This window comes from Vulpes vulpes, chromosome 9 (assembly GCF_048418805.1).
Source record: "Vulpes vulpes isolate BD-2025 chromosome 9, VulVul3, whole genome shotgun sequence".
In the NCBI taxonomy this organism is placed as follows: domain Eukaryota; kingdom Metazoa; phylum Chordata; class Mammalia; order Carnivora; family Canidae; genus Vulpes; species Vulpes vulpes.
The window spans coordinates 85,419,490-85,435,179 of NC_132788.1; the positions used below are offsets into that span (position 1 = coordinate 85,419,490).

The window sequence follows — 15,690 nt, forward strand, 5'->3', positions numbered from 1 at the left end:
CTTCTAACTAGGGGGAGGAAAAAGAGTGTTTTCTGAAGAAGCATGACACATAATAACCTTTTGTTCATCTATAGATCTATATTTTTAGCAGCTTGAATGGTGGTATGATGGAGTAGGTGGTGGGATTGCCCGAGCTATCTCCATGGCCTTTCTCTGCCTTGCTTGCCTGAGCTACAGCTGAATTCGAAGTGGCTGGCGGTAAGGCTGGGAAGAACTCCAGAACGGCCAAGACAAAGGCAGCTTCCCCTGGCAGAGAGCTGGCATGCAGTTCCTGGTGGGCCATATTCACAGACGCCTGAAATCTAGGATGAATAGCCATGAGTGCTATTCGCGTAGCGTGGGGGACAGTGCGGCTAACCCGGAGTAAGGACCTCACCGCAGCGGGACTCTGAGGGGCAGGAGAGGCACCCCAAGACTTGAAGGTAAAGCAACTTGCTATTTGTGGAGATGAAGAACTAGCCTCTCTCATCAAGGCCATGATTGCTGATGGTGGTATCATTCCACACATCCACAAATCTCTGGTTGGGGAGAAAGGCCAAGAGAAGACTGTCCTTACAAGGGGTGCCTGGGTTCCTTACGATCTCAGGATTAAACTCTCTGACAGCTGTCCTGACTGGGTGAGTCCAGGGTACTCTTAGCTCTGTGAAAAAACACAATTTTGTTACAAAAGTAAGCCTATTTGAGCAAGTGGGAAGTATTTTTGTTTTTGAAGATTTTATTTATTTATTCATGAGAGACACAGAAAGAGAAGCAGAGACACAGGCAGGGGGAGAAGCAGGTTCCCTGTAGGGACCCTGATGCGGGACTCGATCCCCGGACCTCAGGATCATGACCTGAGCCAAACACAGATGCTCCACCACTGAGTCACCTAGGTACCCCAGCAAGTGGGAAGTTTAATTCGCTTTCCAACCAACCAAAGTCCTGCTTTTTGAGTCTTAACCTTATTTAAGTGTTGCTGTAGCAGGTAGAAGGTATTGATTTTAAACTAGCGGATTTTGATTGAGTGGATTAGATTTTAATATTTTTTTTAAATTTTTATTTATTTATGATAGTCACAGAGAGAGAGAGAGAGAGAGAGAGAGAGGCAGAGACACAGGCAGAGGGAGAAGCAGGCTCCATGCACCGGGAGCCCGACATGGGATTCGATCCCGGGTCTCCAGGATCGCGCCCTGGGCCAAAGGCAGGCGCTAAACCTCTGCGCCACCCAGGGATCCCCTGGGATTAGATTTTAACTGTGATGCAGAAGTCATAGTAACAAACATTTGTTTTAATACAGACACTATTTCCACTCTGGTGGATAAGCTCAATAAGCTCACATCCCCCCTCCCCAAACATATATACACATAAATGTATTAAAAATATATTAATTACATGTATATGTAATACATATTAATATATGCTGGTTTCTTCCCCCTAGAGATTTTGAGTGAGAACTTGACTTTTTTTGAAGACTTTATTTATTTGAGAGAGAGAGAGAGCGCAACAGAAAACAGGAGCTGGGGGGAAGGGTAGAGGGAGAGGGAGAAGCAGGCTCCCCGCTAAGCAGGGAGCCTGACATGGGGGTCATCCCAGGGCCCTGGGATCATGACCCAAGCCAAAGGCAGATGCTTAACCAACTGAGCCATCCAGGCACGCGAAAACTTGACTTTTAAGAACTATCTGCATCAGTTCTCTGGCTTTATTCCTCACAACATATGGCAGCTGGTTGAAAGCTCAGCTTCTGTTGGGTTACGTAAGACTTGGCAGTGCTGGGGTTTGGCCTGAATTCGACTTCAACATGGAATTACCTTCAAACAAATTGAACTCTCTGCATGAAGAATCTCTCCAAGATGAAAGATAATTAATTCAATCAGAGATTCACTTTGTGGTATACTTTGCACCAGAGAGGTAGCCAAGTCTTGCAAAAAGCATATAGCCTAAACGGACCAGTGTTAACCCTCAGTGTAAATAAATTGAAGAGATAAGGATATATATTCATATTTACTTGCATCTGCATATAAAACACAGGAGAGCATATACAGGGTACAATTACAGTGAGTATCCGGAGCAGAGGTGGGGGTTATAGTGAGAAGTAGGTGGAAAGGAACAGTGGTAGGAGAGAGACTTTTACCACTTTCCTTTTTCAATGAAATGCATTGCCTATTCAAAACATTAAAAATAACATTGGCTAGCTTAAAAGCTCTTATGACAAAGCAAGCATATTTCAAAATTCTAAATCATGGCACCGTAACATGAGTTCATTCATTCATTCATTCATATCCAAATTCATTCATTTATTGACTATATGATGTTTCTTAAAAATTCAGTATAATTGATATACAATGTTTTATTAGTTTCAGGTATACAATATAGTGCTTGGACAATTCTATACATTACTCAGGGCTCACCACAATAAATGTAGTTGCCATCTGTCACCATACAACACCCATGTGACAGCATACTGTTTCTATAGTCTTCTTGACTATATTCCCTGTGCTGTACTTTTGATCTCTGTGACTCATTTATTTTATAACTGGAATGATGTACATCTTAATTCCTTCTACTCATTTTGCTCCTACCCCCACCCTCTTCTCCTTTGGCAACTACCAGTTTGTTTACTGCATTTATGATTCTGTTTGTTTTTTGTTTGCTCATTTGTCTTGTTTTTTAGATTCCTCACATCAGTATTTCTCTTTCTCTGTCTGACTTATGTATATGTCACTTAGCATAATATCCTCTAGGTACATCCATGTTGTCACAAATGACAAGCTCTTTTTTATGGCTGAGTGATTGATAGTCCATATATATATATTCCTCCAAGATCCAGATCCTTCATCGTACAAGTCTCAGCATTACTAGATTACAAGAACCTCTGAAGAAAAGTACTTCAACGTTTATTTTTTAATTGTGATAAAATACACATAACAGAAGATTCACCATTTTAACCATACAACTCCGTGACAGTAAGTACATTCACAATGTGGTACATTAGCCATCACGATATCAATTTCGGAAACTTTTTGATCATCCCAAATAGAAATTCTTTTTTTGGGTGGGGGGCACCTGGGTAGCTCAGCTGGTTAAATCTCTGCTTTTGGCTCAGGTTATGATCTCAGGGTCCTGGGATAGAGCCTCACATCTGGTTCCCTGCTCCGTGGCAAGTCTGCTTCTCCCTTTCCCTCTCCCCCTCTTCCCCTGTTCATGTTCTCTTTCTCAAATAAAGAATTAAAAAGATGTTTATTTATTTGAAAGAGAGAGACAGCACGGGCAGAGGGAGTGGTAGCAGGAGAGGGAGAAGCAGGCTCCTCTACAACACTGTTCTTTTGTGTCTGGCTTATTTCACTTCGCATGATGATTTCAAGGTTCATCCATGTTTTAGCAGGTGTTGGAATTTCATTCCTTTTTTTTTTTTTTTTTTAATTTCATTCCTTTTTAAAAACTGAATACTATTCCATTGTATATAGGTACCACACTTTTTAAAAAAAGATTTTATTTATTTATTTATGAAAGACACAGAAAGAGAGGCAGAGACATAGGCAGAGAGAGAAGCAGACTCCACGCAGGGAGCTTGATGTGGGACTTGATCCTGGGACTCTGGGATCACGACCTGAGCTGAAGGCAGATGCTCAATCGCTGAGCCACCCAGGTGTCCCTAGGTACCACATTTTGTTTATCATTCATTTGTTGATGAATTTTGGGCAGTTTCATTTTTTTAGCTATTTTGAGTAATGCTGCTATGAACATCGGTATACAAATATCTGTTTGAGTCCTTGCTTTCAAGTTTTTGGGGTATATACCCAGAAGTAGAATTGCTGGATCATAAGGTAATTCTATGTGTAACTTTTTTGAGGAACCACTAAATTTGTCCACAGCAGCTGTACTATTTCACATTTCTACGAGTGATATACAAGGGTTTCCCTATATAGCCTCACTAACACTTATTCTCCATTTGTTTTTTTTAAATAGCCACCCTAAAAATATATATATAATAGCTGCTCTGATAGGTGTGTAGCATTTCACTGTGATTCTGATTTGCATTTCCCTAATGACTAGGATGTGGAGTATAGATCTCTTTTCATTGAGATATAATTGATATATCTTAAAAGTCACTCTTTTAAAGGGTACAATTGAGGACCTTTTAAAAAAATATTTTATTTATTTATTCATGAGAGACACAGAGAAGCAGAGACATAGGCAGAGGGAGAAGCAGGCTCCACACAGGAAGCCCAATGTGGGACTCAATCCCGGGACTCCGGGATCACGAACTGAGCCGAAGGCAGATGCTCAACTGCTGAGCCACCCAGGTGTTCCGAAGACTTTTTTTTTTTTTTTTTTAAAGTATATTCACAAAGCAGTGCAACCATTACCACTATCTATTTCTGGAACACTTTCATCAAGAAGAAACAAGACTGAACTGTACACTTTAAAAGGAGTAGAATGGGGATCCCTGGGTGGCGCAGCGGTTTGGCGCCTGCCTTTGGCCCAGGGCGTGATCCTGGAGACCCGGGATCGAATCCCACATCGGGCTCCCGGTGCATGGAGCCTGCTTCTCCCTCTGCCTATGTCTCTGCCTCTCTCTCTCTCTCTCTGTGACTATCATAAAAAAAAAAAAAAGGAGTAGAATGGTAAATTATATGTAAATTATACATAACATATAATTTACCACAATTAAAAAAAAAATCCACACTGGTTAGCACTCACTCTCCATTGCCCTCTCCCTATAGGTCCTTCATGTGTCTAGTTTCCTTCATGTCTCTTTGTGTTTACTTTACGGATCAGCTTATTCTGGACATCTAATATAAATGGGGTCATTCAGTATGTGGTTTTTTGGTGTCTGGCTTATTTTGCTCAGCATAATTTTTTTTTTAAGATTTTATTTATTTATTCATGAGAGACACAGAGAGAGAGAGAGGCAGAGACATAGGCAGAGAGAGAAGCAGGCTCCATGCAGGGAGCCTGATGTGGGATTTGATCCTGGGACTCCAGGATCACGCCCTGGGCCAAAGGCAGATGCTTAGCCACTGAGCCATCCAGGCATCCCCAGAATAATGTTTTCAAGTTCGTCTATGTTATAGGATGTATTAGATACTCCATTTCTTTTTAAGGCTAAATCATATTCCATCAAACAGATACACACATCTGTTTATCCAGTCACCAGTTCATGGACATTTGGGCTGTTTCTCCCTTTTAGCTATTAGGAATAATGCCACTATGAATATTCACATACAACTTTTTCTGTGGTCATATGTTTTCAGTTCTCTTCGTGTTCTAAGCTCACCAGGAGTGGAATTGCTGGATCACATGGTAGCTTTTTTTTAAGAAGCCTTTTGAGGAATTGCCAGACTGCTTTCCAAAGTGGCTGCATAATTTTACCTTCCCACTAGCAGTACATGAGAAGTCCAATTTCTCTATATCCTGCACTGTTACTTTCCAAAAGCAGACACTCAACCACTGAACCACCCAAGCATCCCTAGAGAAACTTTTAATTGAAGTATAAATCATATAGTAAAGTGCGCAAATTTTAAATGTAGGGCCTAGTGAACTGGCACATAATGAATGAGCCCAGTATCTGCCACCCAGATTAGGATCTAGAATACGACCAGCATTCCAGATGCCTATCTTGTGTCTTTCCCCATAATTACCCTCAAAAGGTAACCACTGCCACCCTTTCTCTCCAGGACAGTTCAACTGTTTCAGAACTTTATCAGCTTTATGTTTCTGACTTCTTTCACTCAATATAATGTTTGTGTTATAGAATATAGCACTAGTTCTTTCCTTTCTATTGAATACTACGTGAATAATGGCACAATTATACCTTTATTTATTTATCTATTATAGTATTAATAGACACTGGTGTTTCCAGTTTGGAGGTATTATAAATGAAGCTGCTATGGAACATTCTTTTATATGTCTTTTGATATGTGTGTGTGTGTGTGTGTGTACACATATATGTATACACACATATACACACATATATGTACATATATACATATATACGTATATGTATATATATATATGCATGTGTAGTATAAAAGTACACATACGTTTGTGTGGATAGATAGATAGATACTTTTGTTGGGTGAAATGAGGGGGTCATATTGACAAAAAGTTTTCCAAAGCAGATGAAATAATTTACACTTTCATCAACAATATGTCAGATTCTAGTTGCTCCACATTCATACTGGGTTGGATATTATTTCCCCCAAATTTATGTCTACCTGGAACCTGTGGATATGACCTTATTTGGAAACAGCATCTTCCTAGTTATACTCAAGTTGAGTTGAGGTCATACTGGACTAGGGTTGGCCCCAGACCCAATATGGCTAGTGCCCTTATAAAAAGAGGGAATTTGGACCCAGAAACACACAGAAGGAAGAACACCATGTGATACACAGAGACAGACAGTAGAGTGACACATCTGTACATGAAGGACATGTGTATAAGTCAAAGAATGCCCAGGATTGCTTACAGTCACTGGAAACTAGGGAAGAGGCAATGAACAGATTCTCCCTCAGAGCCTCCAGAAGTAACTAACGTTGCCAACACCTTGATTTGGTATTTCCACTCTCCAGAACCGTGAGAGAATAAATTTCTGTTGTTTTAAGTCACCTAAATTGTGGTTGTTTGTCACAGCAGCTCTAGGAAATGAATACAACATCCTTGCCCAGACTTGGAATTATTAGGCTGTTTCACTTTAGCCATACTGGTGGGTGTGAAATGGCATCTCATTGTGATTTGTCTTTTTTTTTTTTTTTAAGATTTTTATTTATTTATTCATGAGAGTCACAGAGAGAGGAGGAGAGACTTAGGCAGAGGGAGAAGCAGGTTCCCTGTGAAGAGCCCAATGTGGGACTCAATCCTGGGACTCCAGGATCATGGCCTGAGCTGAAGGTAGATGCTCAACCATTGAGCCACCTGGGCGTCTCTCACTGTGGTTTTATTAAATTTCCTGTATGGCCAATGAAGTTGAGCACCATTACATATGTTTACTGGCCATTTGGATAACCTCTGTTGTGAGGTTTTTCTGTGTTTCCTTATAAAAGCGTTATTGTTTCATTTAGATCTATAATCCACCCAGATTTGATTTTTGTGCATGGTACAAGGTTGTGGATGAGGCCGTATTCTTATTTATAGCTGCATTACAAAGTACCAAGCTTAGCAGCCTCAAACAACACTCAATTATTAACTCACGGTTCTGCAGGTCAGGAGGGAGCTTAGCCGAGTTCTCTTCTGAACGTACCACAAAGCTGAAATCAACGCATCAGCTGGCTCTGATCTGGAAGCTCTGAGAAGGAATCCGCTTCCAAGCTTATTATATTTAGGTTATTAGCAGAATTCAGTTCCTTGTGGTCTAGGACTAAGATCCCTGCTGTCTAGCTGGTTGTCAGCCAGGGGCTGTCTGCTCCTAGAACCCACTGGCATTCCTTCTCATGGGGCCCTCTCCGACTGCAAACCAGCCATAGCACTGAGTCTTTCTCGTGCTTCGAATCCCTTCACTGTTAAGTGCTAATAGGATTGGATCAGGCCGCCTCAGATAATCCTGTCTTTGGGTCAACTGTAATACAACATAACAACTATGGGAGTGATTTGTCATCATATCCAGTTTCTGGGGATTCAACAGGTAGATATTTGAGGGGCTGTTTTAGTAACTCTGCCCACCAAAGAGGTCACGATTAACTTTTTCCCCAGATGGATAGCTAGTTGACACAGCCCCCTTTCCCCCCTGCAAAGCAGTGCACGTTTGTCATAATTCAAGGGACTGTATCTACATGCATCTGTTCCTGGGCTGTCCCGCCCCACTGGTTGGCCCTACTTTGTGCCAATTTTACACTGCCTTGATTTACTGTTGCGTCATAATTAGGTTTGACAGCTGGGCATGTAAATCATCTAGCATTGTTCTTCTTCGGGACTATCTTGCTTAATTGGCTCTTTGCTTTTCTTTACAAGTTTAAGAAGCAGTTTATTAAATTCCATAAAAAAAAACTTGCTGGGATTTTAAATGGGTGTACAGTGAATCTATATAGCATTTTAGGGAAGTCTGGTATGCCAGTGATAAAAAGCCTTCCAACTCACAAATACTAGTCTCTACCTCCATTACTTTAGGTCTTTCAACATTCCTCTAATACTTCATAATTCTTTAGACTCATTCTTATTCTGTATTTCTTGATTCTGTATTTGTTGATACAATAGTAAATAGTTTTTTTTTGTTGGTTTTTAAAATTTAATTTATTTATTCATGAGAGACTTAGAGAGAGAGAGAGAGAGAGAGAATGAGGAGATGCAGAGACATAGGGAAAGGGGGAAGCAGACTCTCTTGCAAGAAGCCCAATGTGGGACTCAATCCCAGACCCTGGGATCACGCCCTGAGCCGAAGGCAGATGCTCAACTGCTGAGCTACCCAAGCAACCCAGTAAATAGTATCATTAAATTTTTTTTTCCATTTTCTATTTTTTTGTTGCTGTCATATAATAATACAACTGATTTTTGTTTACTTATCTTGTATTTAGCAATCTTGCCAAACTCACTTATTATTTCCAAAAAATTATCTATAGAGTTCCTTTGGACTTTCTATGAACATGTTCGTGTTATCTGCAAACAATGCTGGTTTTCTTTTTTTCTTTTTCAATCCTTGTACATTTTTCTCTCTTATTATTCCTTACCTTTATGTCCCAACTGAGTTTCTTTGGGAAAATAAAAATCTTCAAAAATCCCAATCTTTTTCATCCTGTGAATATTCTTAATATTCTGCACAAGAAAAATCAGAGCTGCCCCTGATGTCACCCACAGTGGCCCCAGCATCTCCAGCTGTGGTTCTCTGTTGACTCCCAGTAAAGCATTTGGTGCCTCCTACAGGGGCAACCATGGTCCACGCTGCTATGCAGACAGGCTGGCCATGCTCCATGGACACTGAATCTTAGAGAGCTGCTCCGAAGACCAGCCATGGTCTACTGGGGACACCTGTTCTTGTTCCACAAGGGGCTCAGAAGATCCCAGAGAGAAGTCTAGGAGAGAGCCTGCTGTGATGATTACACTGCACCATTGTCTGGCAGAGCAGCTCGGGGTGTTTGGGACGCCCAGCTAGCTCTGCTGCCTGCTATTCCTGTTCACATAGCAATCCTGAAAATTAACCTGGCCAATCTAGCTCTGCAGAATGAATCCACTGGTGGTAATTATGGGCAGCTAGGCAAATAAAGGCGTTTGGAGGTGTAGCTGTGGTTAAGGAATGTGACTCATAGTAAAGCTGTTCATCCCAAGATACCCACTGTATAAATGTCACTTGTAGTGAGGTGAGATGAAGAAAACAGGCTGTGCATTTCGGTGGGGGTGGGAGGAGGAGGAAATCACAGGATTTCCTACAGCCTTCCACAATGGCACCATGTACCATAATCCCAACCCTTCATCCCACAATACAACCTGGCACAAACCAAAAGATTTTCTAGGATTTTCATTCTCTCCAACCAGCTAGGTTTATTCTTGGCCTGTGTGCCTGAGTTCATAAAATCAAGAGCACTGTATTTGTCCTCTGGCTACAGCTCTGAGCTGAGTGACAGGCATGGGCAGGCTTCAAGATCACATGCATCTGTACTGTCATTTAATAAGGGACTGAATGCTCTGCTATGTGGGGCCTCTCAGGGCTTTAGTGGTATTATTGGTTGATAAAAGTGAGTAATTTGCCATGTGGCTTATTCACAACAGGCAAAAAAAGTGGAAACAATACAAAATGTCTATTTAAATACATATTATATTGTATAACCACACAATGGACTAGAATTTAGCTATAATCATAAAGTACCAACACATGCTGCAACATGGATGCACTGTGAAAGCATGCTAAGTGGCAGAAATTAGACATTAAATGCCACATTTTATGATCTCATTTACATGAAATGGCTAAAACAGGTAAATCCAAAGAGACAGAAGATGTAGTTATAGTTGCCAGGGGATGAAGGGACAGGGAAACTGTGAATAACAGCAAACAGGTACAGGGATTCCTTTTGGGAAGAGGGAAATGTTTTGGAATTAGATAGTGGTAATGGTTGCACAACACTGTGAATATATACATATATATATATATACATTTTTGACTTTTAATTGTTTAAAAATATTTTATTTATTCATGAGAGACACAGAGAGAGACAGAGACATAGGCAGAGGGAGAAGCAGGCTCCCTGTGGGGAGCCCGATGTGGAACTCGATCCCAGGACTCTAGGATCACGACCTGAGCCAAAGGCAGACGCTCAATCACTGAGCCACCCAGGCATCCCTTTTTTTTTTTTTTTTAAATTTAATTTAATTTAATTTAATTTAATTTAATTTAATTTAATTTAATTTTATTTTATTTTATTTATTTTATTTTATTTTATTTTATTTTATTTTACTTTACTTTATTGTATTTTTTTAAAGATTTATTTATTTATTCATGAGAGACACAGACTGAGAGAGAGAGACAGAGATATAGGCAGAGGGAGAAGCAGGCTTCTCACAGGGAGCCTGATGCAGGACTCGATCCTGGATCCCGGGATCATGACCTGAGCCAAAGGCAGGTGCCCAACTGCTGAGCCACCCAGGCGTCCCTATTTTAATTTGTTTTAGTAATCTCTACACCCAACATGGAGCTCGAACTCACGATCCCAAGGTCAAGAGTCACATGTTCTTCTGACAGAGCCAGCCAGATGCTCTAATGCCATGAATATTAAAACTTGAATTATATGCTTTAAAATAGTGAATTTTATGTTTTGTGAATTTTAACTCAATAAAAGGTGAATTATTTACTACAAGGTTATTTTTCTTTTAAAAGCTTGAATGGCGGGGGGTGGGGGTGACTGGGTGACGGGCACTGAGGTGGGCACTTGACGGGATGAGCACTGGGGGTTATTCTATAAGTTGCAAATTGAACACCAATAAAAAATAAATTTATAAAAAAATAAATAATAAAATAAAATAAAATAAAATAAAATAAAATAAAAGCTTCAATGTCAAAATTATTCTGACACTCCTAACTCTGAAAGCCTCTTCCTGATGGCCTGGAGGAAGCTGGGGATTGAGGGACTACACAGCATGGAGGCTGGTTTCCACACGCAGTGGGTGGAATCAGCCTCTATATAATCACACCTCTGTCTGCAGCCATATCCATGGTTACAGGCCACATCACTGAACTGCGTTCTCTGCCTTGATCTGACTTAAGAAAGATGGCATTTGTGTGCAGAGGTCCAAGGCACCTCTGGAGGGCCACAAGGGGCCTGGGACTCTGGCCTCTCCATGTCAGGGGCCGTCCAGGGGCCTCGGCCCCAAAGCACTCCTGCCACTCATGCTGCAGGGCCATGGCACTAAGGCAGCCAGCATCTCAGCTTTGTCAATGCAGAAGTGGGTCCTGGGTGACCCTGGGAAAAGGTCACCACCATCCCCCCCAAGAGAGCGAGGGAGAGTGCAGGATGAAAAACTCCCTTCTGTTCAATTAGCTTCTTTTCAAGGATCAGAGGCTGGCTGGCAGGCGGATAATTCTACACTCTCATGAAACAAAAGGGAGCCAGAAAGGAGAGCAGATAAAGGGCACAAGTACAACCTCTCTGCATTCTCGTCTCTGTGCCCAGAAGGCAATTCTAACAGCCAGGGTCTGGAGTAAATCTCAAAGTGCTTCCCTTTTCCCTACGACACAGAGAGGAACCAGGTCTATTTTGGAAGTGCCTTCGCCATGGGACACACACCATGAGGCATGGGGGTGATTTTATTTGGTAAATGGACCATGGCATGAAAAGTCACTGAAGCACACCATGAGAAAGCTAATCTCCTTTCAACTGTTAATCTTCTGATTCCATCAATGAGGAAGGCTCTGTTCAGGGCTGTTACATCTTTCACACCTCTCTGGACTTTGTGACAAAGAGAAAGGAGACACACAGTCTTTGGTAGGCTAGAATTTAAGAACATAGTTTAACTGCATTGTGTTCCTTTTTACTTAATATAAATTTACTATTTATGGCAGAGTATGTATGGCAAACAGGAATTTTCTGCTTAAGGGAGCGAGATTTACATTACTCTTAAATTGACTTAAGGTAAAAAGAGTGACTTACTCTAAAGAAAATACAAAAGGAAAGCAAAGGTGTTATACAGATAGGGCAAGAATCATAAAGATACGAAAATGATAAAAATTTTGGAAACTCCTTTTTCTTTCCATCACTTTACTAATGAACCTGTTTAGAACAAATCTAAAACACATTCTTTTTTATTTTATTTATTTACTTGAGAGAGAGAGAGAGAGAGAGAGAGCCTGAGCAGGGGAGAGGAGGAGAGGGAAAAGCAGACTCCCTGCTGAGCAGGGAGCCCCAGACACAGGGGCTTGATCCCAGAACCCTGGGATCATGACCTGAGCCAAAAGCAGACACTTAACTGGCTGAGCCACCCAGGCACCCCCTAAAACCCATCCTGTCCTATCCATGCCATCTCCTTTGGCCCTGGTCTAACTTCATTTTTCAGTGCACATCACTGCCCTGTCAGGACACTACTGGGTCAGAATCCAACAACCAAGATAATAGCAAAGGAGCTCCCATCACCACACACAATCCTTGCCTGAATACAGAATCCATGACTTTGGTGTGAGGGTGGCTTCCCAGGCAAAGACGCTATCATAAACCAGAAAAGAATTTACCTAGTGAGGCGATACCATCAATTCCTCAAGAACATTCCCTAAACTGATAGGTCTTTCAACTTTTCTGTATGTTTGAACTATTTCATGATAAAATGTTGAAAAAAAAGACCACCAAAAGGACAAGCAGAGAAGATGACACTATTATTATGATACTCTTGAACACTTCAATTATAAAATTAACTTACCAGTAGTAGATTTTTATCAGCGCTGAAGGCCATAGGAGAAATGAGGCTACAAATGCCAGGATGGGGATGGCCAGTGTCCCGCCGGCAATCACAAACATGTTAACCACGTCAAGATCCATCCTGCTCTGTGAGACTGGCTGACACCTGTGGGGCTGAAGAAAGTGAGTATTGAAACTCTGTCTTAAGAGAAAAGGTAAAGAAGCAAAGTAGAAGACAGAAGAACCCAGAGTGAGGGTAGAGGTCAGAAGGGAACAAAAGCTGACAAATGCTTAAAGAATTTGAACAGGCATAACAACCAGATATAACAAATAGTCCTTGAGAAGATCCTGGATTTTTTTTTTAAGCTATAAAGGATATTATGAAAGCAAATGGGAAAATCTGACTAAGGACCAGATATGATAATGATACTGCATCAGTGACATACAGTTGTTGAGTGTGAGGGTGAAATTGTGCTTCTATTTGTACGTGGGAGGATATCTTTGCTCTTAGGAGATGTATGTTGAAGTATTAAGGGGTGAAAAATAGTGATTTTTGCTACTCAGTTTGTTTCTGCTGCTCACTCTTAAAAATTGCGGGAAAAAAAGGGGGGGAGAGGGAACATTAAAGCAAATATAATAAATGCTAACCACTGGTGAATCCAGGTGAAGATTACATGGTATTATTCTTTCAACTTTTTTGTAAGTTTGCAATTTTTAAAAAAGATTTTATTTATCTGAGAGTATGGGAGAGCATGAGCAGGGGTTAAGAGGCAGAGGGAGAGGGAGAAGCAGGCTCCTTGCAGAGCAGGGAGTGTGATGGGGGGCTTGATCCCAGCACCCTGCGATCATGACCCGAACTAAAGTCCGATGCTTAACTGACTGAGCCACCTAGGCACCACAAGTTTGCAATTTTTTAAAATTGAAAGTTAGAGAGGACTGGGGCACCTGGGTGGCTCAGCTGGTTGGGCATCCAACTCCAGAGAGAGAGAGATTTTGGCTCAGGTCATGATCTCAGAGTCGTGAGATCCAGCCCTGTATAGGGCTCTGTGTTTAGCGGGGAATGTGCTTGAAATTCTCTCTCCCTCTACCCCTCCCCCTGCTCCCACACAATTGTCCTCAATCATTCCTTAAAAAAAAGTTAGAAAGGACAGAAAATCTAAATGACAGAAATGGAAGCAATGTACATGTGTACCTGAATGCTACTATCACTGAAAAGATGTGTGACATCATTGGGTTCATCTAAGGTGAGGAACTAGTCACTGGGTGTCAGGGATAGAAGGGAGACTTGTTTTTCACTGTCTACCCCTTAAATCTTTTGGTTATTTATCACTTACACATGAGTAGCCTACTAAAAAATAAGTAATATACAATAAAAAAGTGAAGAGAGAACAAATCCAAGCAGCAGAGTTTTCAGTGCACTTTCTGAGGTCTTCTTGAACACCTCCTGGGCACATCTCAAGGCCAGTATGTGGGTACCAGGAGGCCACAGACTACTGTGTAGCCCCAGCACCTCGACTATGGCCCAACATATTTCTAGGTGCTCTAGAAACCACAGCTGAATCAGTAGCTCCTTCTCCATCCTGTCTTATGAGTTCACAATACAGTTCATTTTCTCATGAAATGAGAAATATTTCAAGACCCATCATTCTCTCTAATCAAGAGAATAACTCTTGTATGGACCTCTACTCCAGGTATGCATGGACCTGTATGCCAGGTGTGGGCCTTTACAACCTGAAGATGCCCAGCTGCCTATGGTAAGAGTGCATTTCACCAACCAAAACAGGGACTTTTTTTTTTAGATTTTGATTATTTATTTATTTATTCATGAGAGACACAGAGAGAGGCAGAGACACAGGCAGAGGGAGAAGCAGGCTCCATGCAGGGAGCCCGACATGGGACTTGATCCCAGGACCTTGGGATCACGACCTGAGCCAAAGACAGATGCTCAACCACTGAGCCACCAGCTGCCCCCAAAACAGAGACTTCTTCAAGAAAAACCATTAATATCTGGCAAACCCTGCCCTTATATTTCTTGTGAAATGAAGAGGTCTTTCCCATATACCTGTGTCAATTGATCTATATTTCAATTTTATAATGAATTCATGATGGTATTGGTATGGTATGACCTTACTGAACACAGGGGCCAGATGATAAATATTTTGGGATTGAGATCCCCATTGGCTCTGTCACACAACTACTGTCGTTGTACCGAGAAAGCAGTCACACACAGCATGTAATAAATGAGAGTGACCATATTCCAATAAGACTCTATTAGAAATAAGCTACAAGCTGAATTTGGCCTGCAGGCTGAAAGTGATCAACCACTGGTATGGAACACCAGCCCTGTCCAACAGGCAAGGTGGGTGTTTTATGCCATTTCATAGGCTGAGAAAACGAAGGCACAGAGAGGTTAAGTAACTTGCCCAAGGTTACTCAGCTGGTAGAGTCATGATTACAAAACAGGTTTCTGCTTGGACACACTCTCTCTTCACCAAGCTCTACTTTCTCTAAATTATTTTCAAGTGGCCTTTTTTCTGCTTTGTAAGCTCTTTGCTATTAAATACTCACACTTGCTGTCATTCCTAATTTCTTCATGAAGATACGACATCTTCACTTATAATTTTTAATTTAAATTTTGTTAAATTTTGTTAAATTTTGTTAACATATAGTACAATATTGGTTTCTCCCATTTACATATTTTGTTCTGTACAAAGAGGTTGGTGAACAAGCCACTCACAGTCTTCGGATGGCTGGGGGAAGACAGAGGGCATGTATAGATGGGATAGATGGTTCTTTTCAGCCACACACACACGCTCTATCTGGGTACACTCTTGAATCTGTAGGGATGAAAGCCTTCTCAAGGGCAGAAGCACTGTGTGTGCTTCTGATTCAACTGTTCTCTCCA

At 41.3% G+C, this 15,690-nt stretch overlaps 1 protein-coding gene across 5 annotated transcripts in view; it reads right to left on the minus strand.

Annotated features, from left to right (window-relative positions):
* Positions 1–15,690, minus strand: part of ABHD6 (abhydrolase domain containing 6, acylglycerol lipase) — a 72,481-nt gene that overhangs the window by 13,579 nt on the left and 43,212 nt on the right. For 3 of the 5 annotated variants that reach the window (XM_072720624.1, XM_025985770.2, XM_025985778.2), the window contains exon 3: positions 12,808–12,959. In XM_072720624.1, the coding sequence (XP_072576725.1) occupies positions 12,808–12,926 (119 nt within the window). In that variant the 5' untranslated portion in view covers positions 12,927–12,959. The remainder of the gene's footprint in view (positions 1–12,807; positions 12,960–15,690) is intronic. The other 2 variants (XM_025985786.2, XM_072720625.1) reach the window with 1 other exon arrangement.